We start from the raw sequence: 12,502 nt of genomic DNA on the forward strand, positions 1-12,502 counted from the left end.
TAGTATTTACCATGATCCTAAGAGGTAGATACTACTTTTTAAAAATTCACATCTTTATGATGACAAAACAGAGTGATTAAGTAACTAGCACAAGCTCACATGGTGATTTGGCAATGGAAGCCACTGCTACATTGTAATATACTCATTTCCTTCTGCCATTAGGAGAAAAAGGTGATGATTTACATATGTAGTGACAAAATTTGATAAATATGTGATTTGACAGACCTGTACCCCTTCTTCAATCCGTACATACCTTTGGCATCATATCCAGTAGGCAATAAAAGCAGAATCCAATATTATGTGGAATAAGGTTTAAGCTCAATCAGAAGTTCCTGGTGACAGTGTTACAGTATCTGGGGAACACTACAACTCCTATTCTAATTCCCTTTTAGGCAATGAGAATCAGGCGAACATTTCGTTACTTAGCAGCAAACTTGTGCTGTGTATCCTCAGTGATCTCTGATGCTTCCATGCTGAATTGCTTTGACATGGAAGGAGAGCTAAGCTCCTGAGGCCGACCCAGTAACCTAGATATTGCCCCTTTCTGCACCATGGTGTGTTGCTTCAATAACATCCTCTGGATTGCTGTGTGCACTGAATGCTTGGCAATAGTCTATCAGAGGTTGATGCTGCCAAGTCTCTTCCTGGAATTCCCATTAACCTTTGCCACCTGTTTCTTCCTCAGTTAATATGAGCTATACCTTTTCTGGGAATGGGGGCTGGTGTGTGCCAGGCTTATTGGGTCAGTGTGCCATCCCCAAAACAGTTTTCTTTCATCTTTGTGCTTCTTTCACGATCAGATAGTTGTATTGGATTACCAGACATTCCCCATGCTGTCTGGGACGGAAGAGACAACAAGCTAAGCAATCAAGAAGTATTTGAAGTTGGGACTGAGTTGAAATATCAATGCAAGTTTGGCTACAGACCTATTCCCGATGAGCCTCTGACTTTGACTTGTCAGGAAAATTTCACGTGGACACCATCCAAAGGGTGTGAATGTAAGTAAACTTTGTTTTATGTACTCTTATTTGTGGTATCTTCTTTTCCATTGAAAATGTTGAGCATGTGCTCGGATTTTGTACTTTACTGGTTATAATTGATTTCTTAAAAATGTATGCTTTGAAATACTTCTAGAGTTAGCTTATTGGATCTTTGCAAATTAGTAGAGGAGCTATTTTAAAGGTCATCCCGAAGACTGGGAGAGCTGAAAAGTCATGTCCTTCATACTCTGCCCCTTTGAATTCAGCATCAAATGAAAAATCAACTTGGGTATCAAACACGGGTGTCCCCTTTATGATTGCTAACCCTGTAGCGCAGCTGTCATTTATACGGTAACCCAGACTGTTTAGATCTGTAACACCTCCAGGATAAAACCTCCATTGTCTGTTTTGCAGACCTAACGAATAAGGAGACAGAAATCCGTGAATTGAAAATAGTATGTTTTACTTTTCATTAAAGCCTTTTGGCTAGCCTGGTCCCTTGTTGGGGCTTCCCAGATGGTGCTAGAGATAAGGAATCCATCTGCCAATGCAGGAGACATAAGAGATGTAGGTTCAATCACAGGGTGGGGAAGTTTCCCTGGAGGAGGGTATGACAACCCACTTCAGTGTTCTTGTCTGGAGAATCCCATGGACAGAGGAGCCTGATGGGCCTCATGGGGTGTGTCCATAGGGCCACAAAGGCACAGAACTGAAACCACTTAGCGCACACACACACACACACACACACACACACACAGAGTACCTTGTTTCTGCATAGTGAAAAAGAAATAAAAAATATAGTGTTCTGCTTCTTCTGAAGCAACTGGAAATATCAGTGGACACCACACTAGTGATGTTAATGGGCCCACAGGACAAAAAAAAAAATCATACTGACATTAGTAGATCAGTAGTAAAAGGCAAGCAGAGAAAGCATGTTCACATTCTTCTCTGGAAAAGTCAGAAGGGAGGTTATGTAAATATCAGTAATGACTTGGCTTCCTGGTCTAAAACTTATCTTTACAGCAATTAACATCACAGTGTCATTTACGTCTTCATTCAGTAAGATGCCAGGCCAAGAGAACATTTTTGTTTTTCAGTCACTAAGTTGTGTCTGACTCTTTGGGACCCCATAGAATGTAGCAGGCCAGGCTTCCCTGTCCTGCCCTATCTCCCTGAGTTTACTCAAACTCATGTCCATCGAGTCAGTGATGCCATCCAATCATCTCATCCTCTGTTGCCCACTTCTCCTCTTGCCCCCAATCTTTCCCAGCACCAGGGTCTTTTCCAATGAGTTGGCTTTTCCCATCAGGTGGCCAAAGTATTGGAGCTTCAGCTTCAGCATCAGTCCTTCCATGAATATTCAGGGTTGATTTCCTTTAGGATTGACTGGTTTGATCGCTTTGCTGTCCAAGGGATTCTCATATGTCTTTTCCAGCCTGCAAGTGCTGAAATGGACAGGACCTAAGGCTGGAAAGTTCTCAGGGCTAGGTTATGAAGGACCTGGTGTATGACTCTCAGCAGTTTAGTATGAAGAGGAAGGCGAGACACTGAAAGTCTTTAGCCAGGGGAGTAACTGTGCTGCATCATAGAAAGAGAAGTCTGGCTGTAGGTGGGCAACAGTTTGAAGTGGGACAGAACTTACCCCATAGACATCTGCTGCAGCTGTCCAGCCAAGTAGTGAGGCTGATTTCAGCTGAGGCAATGGCAATAGGCCTGAAGAGAAATTGAGAAATGCTGAAGGAATTAAAGTGGCAGGACTGACAGGACTAGATGACTGACAGCTGTGGGTAGTGGGGGAGGGGGAGGTTTGTTCTTTGCTTGTGATCTCTGATGCCTCTACATCACAACCATCATGTCATTATTATTGGTCAGGGACCCACCACTTATCTTCATTACCTCCACCATATTTGGCCTCAGGTCAAATGACAGGGAGGGAACACAGTCCTGCCCTTCAACAGAAAGTTGGGTAAAAGATTTACTGAGCATGGCCCTGCCTATCAGAACAAGACCCAGTTTCCCCTTCAGTCAGTCTCTCCCATCAGGAAGCTTCCATAAGCCTCTGATGCTTCTCCATCAGAGGGCAGACAGACTGAAAACCACAATCACAGAAAACTAAGCAATCTGATCACATGGACCACAGCTTTGTCTAACTCAGTGAAACCATGAGCCATGCCTCAGTGAAACTAGGGCCACCCAAGACGGACAGGTCATGATGGAGAATTCTGACAAAACATGGTCCACTGGAGAAATGCAAACCACTTCAGTATTCCTACCTTGAGAACCCCATAAACAGTATGAAAAGGCAAAAAGATAGGATAGGACACTGAAAGATCAACTCCCCAGGTTGGTAGGTGCCCAGTAGAGAAATAACTCCCAAAAGAGTGAGGAGATGGAGCCAAAGCAAAAACAAAAACTGCCGGGCCTGCTGGCTAGATGAACAGGTCGAGGACGCAATCACCACAGCACCTGAGAAATAAAAGACTAAGAAAGATGGGGTTGAGAGGGACGGAGTCAGCTTGTGACTGATTCCGACGACTTTATTGAGGGGTAACATACATATATATACTAACAGGATTCACCAAATTTTAGATCAAAGACTTGCATAGGTGCAGAACTGCAGACACTAGTTTTAGCTCAGGAGTTTTATCTTAACTCCAGCAGAGCATGGCACCAGCGTCTTACAATCAGGTAAAGACTACGTAGACATAAGCCATTCACAGGAGCCCGATAATCTTATCAGAGTCAGGAAAATGGGCAAATGGTGGCTGCAGCGATTTCCTTGAGGGAGGTGAGAAAGGCCAATTTGCACTTTAACAAATCAGGGGTGGCGGGACAGAGAGGGACCTTTTGATCTCTCTCAGGGCCGAGAAGGGGCCTGAGCAGTCAGGCCGGCTCCCCGCAAAAAACCATTTATGGATGTGACTGGTGATGAAAGTAAAGTCCGATACTGTAAAGAGCAATATTGCATAGGAACCTAGAATGTTAGGTCCATGAATCAAGGCAAATTGAAAGTGGTCACACAGTAGAGGGCAATAGTGAACATTGATAGTTTAGGAATCAGCGAACTAAAATGGATTGGAATGGGGGAATTTAACTCAGATGATCATTATATCTACTACTGTGGGCAGGAATCCCTTAGAAGAGATGGAGTAGCCATCATGGTCAACAAAAGAGTCCAAAATGCAGTACTTGGATGCAATCTCAAAAATGACAGCATGATCTCTGTTCGTTTCCAAGGCAAACCATTCAGTATCACAGTAATTCATGCAAATGCCGCAACCAGTAATGCTGAAGAAGCTGAAGTTGAACAGTTCTATGAAGACCAGAAGACATTCTAGAACTAACACCTAAAAAAGATGTCCTTTTCACTAGAGGGAACTGAAATGCAAAAGTAGGAAGTCAAGAAATACCTGGAGTAACGGGCAAATTTGGCCTTGAAGTATGGAATGAAGCAGGGCAAAGGATAACAGAGTTTTGCAAAGAGAACACACTGATCACAGCATACACACTCTTCCAACAACACAAGAGAAGACTCTACACACGGACATCACCAAATGGTCAACACCGAAATCAGATTGATTATATTCTTTGCAGCCAAAGATGGAGAAGCTCTATACAGTCAGCAGAAACAAGACCAGGAGCTGATTGTGGCTCAGATCATGAACTCCTTATTGCCAAATTCAAACTTAAATTGAAGAAAGTAGGGAAAACCAGTAGACCATTCAGGTATGACCTAAATCAAATCCCTAATGATTATACAGTGGAAGTGATAAATAGATTCAAGGGATTAGATCTGATAGACAGAGAGCCTGAAGAACTATGGATGGAGGTTTGTGACATTGTACAGGAGGCAGTGATCAAGACCATCCTCAAGAAGAAGAAATGTAAAAAGGCAAAATGGTTGTCTGAGGAGGCCTTAAAATATCCGAGAAAAGAAGAGACACTAAAGGCAAAGGAGAAAAGAAAAGATAAACCCATTTAAATGCAGTGCTGGGGTCCAGCCTCAGCAGGATCCAGGGGTACCCTCAGGATGAACAGCATCGGCGAGAGAGAGAGAAAGAGAGAAGGAGACCAGACTGGGGGTGTGCAGCAGAGTCCAGCAAATCTTTATTTATTTATTTATTTATTTTTCAAATCTTTATTTTTTACCGTAGCTTTTATATTCTAAGTTAGTACATTTTTAAGGGGAAGATAGTTTAATATTACATCAGCTTGTCCTTCACAAAACCAGGGTGTTTTCTGCATACTTCTTTGTGAGAGTCTTGTACATTATCTTCTGGCCTTAGGGCCTATTGACATTTTATGACCTAGGTGAATGCAAAGCTGTTTCCTGTGATCTATTCTTTGTTGAACACAAAGGTCAGTTCTTTTGCAGAAGTTATCAGTTAAATTTATCTAAAAGGTTTACCACACAAAGACGCTGCAGCTCCGGTGAGGCAGCCCCTGTTTAGCATTCCTGGTTAAAATTAACAATTCTAAACTCTTATTTTTCTAAATCTTTAACTATAACCACTTTTAGAATAATTTTTTTTTCTTTTTTTTTTTATTATTATTATTTTTTTTCCAGTGGGTTTTGTCATACATTGATATGAATCAGCCATGGATTTACATGTATTCCCAATCCCGATCCCCCCTCCCACCTCCCTCTCCACCTGATTCCTCTGGGTCTTCCCAGTGCACCAGACCGGAGCACTTGTCTCGTGCATCCCACCTGGGCTGGTGATCTGTTTCACCATAGATAGTATACATGCTGTTCTTTTGAAATATCCCACCCTCACATTCTTTTTATGTTCTATAATAGGGCTTCCTCACCTCCGGAAGGGCTCTGTGTCTATTAGGGCCTTTCGTGTGATCAGGTTCTTTATGCTGTTTATGGTTAAGGTATTGTGAGCAGTCATGTGCATTAGTTCGCATTTGCCAAGCAGGCTAGAATGCCAGCAAAGGGGTCTAATTGAAACACTCCTTTCATCCTGGATAATCTTATAGGATACCACCGTCCGGGGGACATATTGATTAAAGTTCTAAGTTGATTCTGTTTGGAGAGAGATCGGGGAAGGCCTTCTACCTGTGTCACAGAAATTAGGGAGTAGTCTAATATAGCAAGCATCAGAAAGACAGAGATCATCTTTAAGGTGAGCGCCGGGGCAGCTTTTCGAAATCCCTGAGGTCCTGATCTGCCTTGCTTGTCAGGTCTTCTCCTCATGACCTTGTCATGGGTGGGATCTCGGGTGCTGGCTCCCAGCAATGCAGAGTTTCAAAGAATAGCAAGGAGAGATAAGAAAGCCTTCTCAGTGATCAATACAAAGAAACAGATGAAAACAATAGAATGGGAAAGACTGGAGATCTCTTTAAGAAAATTAGAGATACTAAGGGAACATTTCTTGCAAAGATGGGCACAATAAAGAACAGAAATGGTATGGATCTAACAGAAGCAGAAGATATAAGAAGAGGTGGCAAGAATACACAGAAGAACTATAGAAAAAAGATCTTGATGACCCAGATAACCACGATGGTGTGATCACTCACCTAGAGCCAGACGTCCTGGAGTGTGAAGTCAAGTGGGCCTTAGGAAGCATCACTATGAACAAAGCTAGTGGAGATGATGGAATTTCAGTTGAACTATTTCAAATTCTAAAAGAAAATGCCGTGAAAGTACTGCTCTCAATATGCCAGAAAATTTGAAAACTCAGCAGTGGTGACAGAACTGGAAAAGGTCAGTTTTCATCCCAATCCCAAAGAAAGGTAATGCCCAAGAATGCTCAAACTATCACACAACTGCACTCATCTCACATGCTAGCAAAGTAATGCGCAAAGTTCTCTATGCCAGGCCTCAACAGTATGTGAACTGTGAACTTTCAGATGTTCAAGCTGGATTTAGAAAAGGCAGAGGAACCAGAGGTCAAACTTCCAACATTCGTTGGATCATCAAAAAAGCAAGAGAGTTCCAGAAGAACATCTACTTCTGTTTTATTGACTATGCCAAAGTTTTTGACTGTGTCAGTTCAGTCGCTCACTTGTGTCTGACTTTGCGACCCCGTGAACTGCAACACGCCAGGCCTCCCTGTCCATCACCAACTCCCAGAGTTCACCCAAACTCATGTCCATTGAGTCAGTGATGCCATCCAATCATCTCGTCCTCTGCCGTCCCCTTCTCCTCCTGCCCCCAATCCCTCCCAGCATCAGGGTCTTTTCCAATGAGTCAACTCTTCACATGAGGTGGCCAAAGCATTGGAGTTTCAGCTTCAGCATCAGTCCTTCCAATGAACACCCAGGACTGATCTCCTTTAGGGTGGACTGGTTGGATCTCCTTGCAGTCCAAGGGACTCTCAAGAGTCTTCTCCAATACCACAGTTCAAAAGCATCAATTCTTCGGCACTCAGCTTTCTTCAAAGTCCAACTCTCACATCCAGTTCACATCACCCTTCACTTCAGTTCGGTTCAGTCGCCCAGTCATATCTGACGTTTTACGACCCCATGGCCTCCTTGTCCATCACCAACTCCCAGAGTTTAACCAAACTCATGTCCATTGAGTCAGTGACCCCATCCACCCATCTCATCCTCTGTAGTCCCCTTCTCCTTCTGCTTTCAATCTTTACCCACATCAGGGTCTTTTCAAATGAATCAGTTCTTTGCATCAGGTGGCCAAAGTATTGGAGTTTCAGCCTCAGCATCAGTCCTTCCAATGAACACCCAGGACTGATCTCCTTTAGGATGGACTGGTTGGATCTCCTTGCAGTCCAAGGGACTCTCAAGAGTCTTCTCCAGCACCACAGTTCAAAAGCATCAATTCTTCGGCACTCAGCTTTCTTCTCAGTCCAACTCTCACATTCATACATGACCACTGGAAAAACCATAGCCTTGACGAGACAGACCTTTGTTGGCAAAGTAATGTCTCTGCTTTTTAATATGCTGTCTAGGTTGGTCATAACTTTCCTTCCAAGGAGTAAGCGTCTTTTAATTTCGTGGCTCTAGTCACCATCTGCAGTGATTTTGGAGCCCCCCCCCCCCCCCCAAAAAAAAGTCTGTCACTCTTTCCACTGTTTTGCCATCTATTTGCCATGAAGGGATGGGACCAGATGCCATGATCTTAGTTTTCTGAATGTTGAGCTTTAAGCCAACTTTTGACTCTCCTCTTTCACTTTCATCAAGAGGCTTTTTAGTTCCTCTTCACTTTCTGCCATGAGGGTGGTGTCATCTGCATATCTGAGGTTATTGATATTTCTCCTGGCAATCTTGATTCCAGCTTGTGCTTCTTCCAGCCCAGCGTTTCTCATGATGTACTCTGCATATAAGTTGCAGGGTGACAATATACAGCCTTGATGTACTCCTTTTCCTATTTGGAACCAGTCTGTTGTTCCACGTCCAGTTCTTACTGTTGCTTCCTGACATGCATACAGGTTTCTCAAGAGAAACTTGGAATGTTAGGTCCATGAATCAAGGCAAATTGGAAGTGGTCAAACAGGAGATGGCAAGAGTGATCACCGACATTCTAGGAATCAGCAAACTAAAATGGACTGGAATGGGTGAATTTAACTCAGATGATCATTATATCCACTACTGTGGACAGGAATCCCTTAGAGGAAATGGAGTAGCCAACATGGTCAACAAAAGAGTCCGAAATGCAGTACTTTGATGCAATCTCAAAAACGACAGAATAATCTCTGTTCGTTTCCAAGGCAAACCATTCAATATCACGGTGATCCAAGCCTATGCCCCAACCAGTAATGCTGAAGAAGTTGAAGTTGAACGGTTCTATGAAGACCTACAAGACCTTTGACTGTGTGGATCACAACAAACTGTGGGAAATTCTTCAAAAGATGGGAATACCAGACCACCTGACCTGCCTCTTGAGAAATCTAAATGCAGGTCAAGAAGCAACAGTTAGAACTGGACATGGAATTTTGTGATGTTATTGACATATAATATTATTTTAGGTGTACCTCATACTGATTTGATATTTGTTAGTATAGTTAAATGATCATAATAATTCTAGTGAACATCTATCACCTTACACAGTTACAAAATAATTTTTCCTATGATGAGAACTTTCAAGTCCTATACTCTAAGCAACGTTCAAATATATATATTACAGTGTATTAACTATAGGCATCGTGCTGTACATTACATCTCCATAATTTATTTATAACTGGATGCTTGTACCTTTTGACCCACTTCATTCATTTGTCCACTCTGCATTCTCACCTCTGGCAACCACTGAGAAATTGTTTTTCAATTTTTTAATGAAAAAGATATAGGGCTTTATCCACCTCGAATAATATGATGGGACCACATTTCACTCAGGTTCCTAGGAACTATTTGCTAAGTCATATCTGACTCTTTGAGACTTTACAGTCTGTAGTCCACCAGACTCCTCTGTCCATGGGATTTCCCAAGCACGAATACTGGAGTGGGTTGTCATTTCCTTCTCCAGAGGACTTTCCAGACCCTGAGTTGAATGCACATCTCCTTTATTGACAGGCAATTTCTTAACCACTGAGCCACTTGGGAAGTCCACTAAAAGGATATACATAAAGCTTTAAAATGTTTTCTTTATGTTTACTTGATGTGGGCTTGTATCAGGTCTCCCTGAGACCCATATATCAATAGTAATCACATCATTATCACCATTTCTCTTTTATAACTCAGATGTCCTTTCTATGTTTCTTTAGATATTGTCTGTCATCCACCTCAAGTTCCAAATGGAATCATTCTCTCTGGAGTTGGACCCATCTATCACTACAAAGACTCTATTCTGTTCAGCTGCAAGAAAGGCTATATCCTCAATGGTGACAGTCCAATCCATTGTGGTGCTAATGACAAGTGGCATCCTTCTCCTCCCACTTGTGAACTCAGTGAGTATGCACCAAAGGGATTTTCATAATTGGCATCTAAAGTTATCCAGGAACATGGCTGCAGCATGCTCACAGGCACAAGCCCACTTAAATCCCAAGAGTCATTTTACATTAAATTAGTACTTTTCTCTAGTTTTCTCATATCAGCAGGAAGGTTTTTTTTATTTTGTTTTTTGTTTTTCCTTTTCCTGCTAGCAATTTCTTTGTGTTATCTGAGGATTTTCTATACATGTATATCATACAATTTTGACCCCAGTGACATCACAGACATGGCAGATTTATTTATTCCTTACAAAAATATTTCAGTAGACACTAGTAAATTGTCTCATCCTAACAAAATAAACATATTCTGAGAATTTTTTGAAAATGGAGGTAAAATTCCTTCAAGATATTCCATTTAAAACTTTGCACAGAGATGCTCTATGGGCTGATGTTGGCCTTGATACCTTGAAGTTGTAAATACATACAGATCATTCATAAGATTAATGATATTTATTGCTAAGAATTATTAAGCACTTTGTATCAAGCATTATTATAAGTACATGACATCATTTAATTCATTTAGTATTTACCATGATCCTAAGAGGTAGTTATTCCTTTTTTAAAAACCACATCTTAATGATGACAAAACAGAGTGATTAAGTAGCTAGCACAAGCTCACATAAGTGATTTGGCAATGGAAGCCACTGCTATATTGTGATTTATTCATTCCCTTCTGCCATCATGAGAAGTTAGGTGATGATTTACTTATGTAGTGACAAAATTTGATAAATATGTGATATGACAGACCTGTATCCCTTTTTCAATCCCTATGTACCTTTGGCAACATATCCAGTAGGGAATAAAAGCAGAATCCAGTATTACGTGGAACAAGGTTTAAGCTCAATCAGAAGTTCCTGGTGACAGTGTTATAGCATCTGGGGAACACTACAGTTCCTACTGTAATTCCATTTTAGGCAAGGAGAACCAGGGGAACATTCGGTTTATTTAGCAGCAAATTTGTGCTGTGTATCCTCAGTGATTTCTGATGCTTCCATGCTGAAGTGCTTTGACATGGAAGGAGAACTAAGCTCCTGGAGGCTGACCCAGTAACCTAGATATTGCCCCTTTCTGCACCAAGGTGTGTTTCCTCAATGACATCCTCTGGACTGCTGTGTGCATTGTCAGTTTCAGTCAGTTCAGTCACTCAGTTGTGTCTGACTCTTTACGACCCCATGGACTGCAGCACACCAGGCTTCCCTGTCCATTACCAACTCTTGAAACTTGCGCAAGCTCATGTCCATCCAGTCGGTGATGCCATCCAACCATTTCATCCTCTGTTGTCCGCTTCTTTTCCTGCCTTTAATCTTTCCCAGCATCAGGGTCTTTTCCAATGAGTCAGTTCTTCACATCAGGTGGCCAAAGTATTGGAGTTTCAGCTTCATCATCAGTCCTTCCAATGAATGTTCAGGACTGAATTCTGGTTGTATCTCCTTGCATTCCAAGGGACTCTCAAGAGTTTTCTCCAAAACTGCAGATCAAAGGCATCAATTCTTCGGTACTCAGCTTTCTTTATAGTCCAACTCCCACATCCATACGTGACTACTGGAAAAACCATAGCTTGGACTAGGCAGACTTTTGTTGGCAAAGTAATGTCTCTGCTTTTTAATGTACTGTCTAGTTTGGTCATAGATTTTCTTCCAAGGAGCAGGTGTCTTTTAATTTCATGGCTGCAGTCACCATCTGCAGTGATTTTGGAGCCCAGGAAAATAAAGTCTCTCACTGTTTCCTTGTTTCCCTATCTGTTTGCCATGAAGTGATAGGACCAGATGCCATGACCTCATTTTTTGAATGTTGAGTTTTAAGCCAACTTTTTCACTATCCTCTTTCACTTTCATCAAGAGGCTCAAGAGAACTAAACTTCACTTTCTGCCATAAGGGTGGTGTTATCTGCATATCTGAGGTTATTGATATTTCTCCCATCAATCTTGATCTAGCTTGTGCTTCACCCAGCCTGGCATTTAGCATGATGTACTCTGCATATATGTTAAATAAGCAGGATGACAATATACAGAGTTGATAAACTTCTTTTCCAGTTTGGAACCAATCTGTTGTTCCATGTCCCGTTCTAACTGTTGCTTCTTGACCTGCATACAGATTTCTCAAGAGGCAGGTAAAGTGATCTGATTAAGAATTTTCCTCAATTTCCTGTGATCCATACAGGCAAAAGGTTTGGCATAGTCAAGAAAGCAGAAGTAGATGTGTTTCTGGAACTCCTTTGCTTTTTCAATGATCCGATGGATGTTGGCTATTTGACTTCTGGTTCCTCTGCCTTTTCTAAATTCAGCTTGACTATCTGGAAGTTCACAGTTCATGTACTGTTGAAGCGTGGCTTGGAGAATTTTGAGCATTATTTTGCTAGCGTGTGAGATGAGTGCAATTATGCAATAGTTTGAGCATTCTTTGGAATTGCCTTTCTTTGTGACTGGGGCTTCCCTGATATCTCAGTTGGTAAAGAATCCACCTGTAATGCAGGAGACACCGGTTTGATTCCTCAGCCATGAAGATCTGCTGAAGAAGGGATCAGATACCTACTTCAGTATTCTTGGGCTTCCTTTGTGGCTCAGCTGGTAAAGAATCTGCCTGCAATGGGGCAGACCTGAGTTCTATCCCTGTGTTGGGAAGATCCCC

The 12,502-nt window shown here is 42.0% G+C and overlaps 1 protein-coding gene across 1 annotated transcript in view; it reads left to right on the top strand.

Annotated features, from left to right (window-relative positions):
• LOC133069533 (uncharacterized) overlaps positions 1-12,502 on the top strand; it is a 76,255-nt gene that overhangs the window by 19,059 nt on the left and 44,694 nt on the right. Inside the window, exons 8-9 of the mRNA XM_061161169.1 lie at positions 801-998; positions 9,650-9,832. Of these exons, the coding sequence (XP_061017152.1) occupies positions 801-998; positions 9,650-9,832 (381 nt within the window). The remainder of the gene's footprint in view (positions 1-800; positions 999-9,649; positions 9,833-12,502) is intronic.

Source organism: Dama dama, chromosome 14 (genome assembly GCF_033118175.1).
Source record: "Dama dama isolate Ldn47 chromosome 14, ASM3311817v1, whole genome shotgun sequence".
NCBI lineage: Eukaryota > Metazoa > Chordata > Mammalia > Artiodactyla > Cervidae > Dama > Dama dama.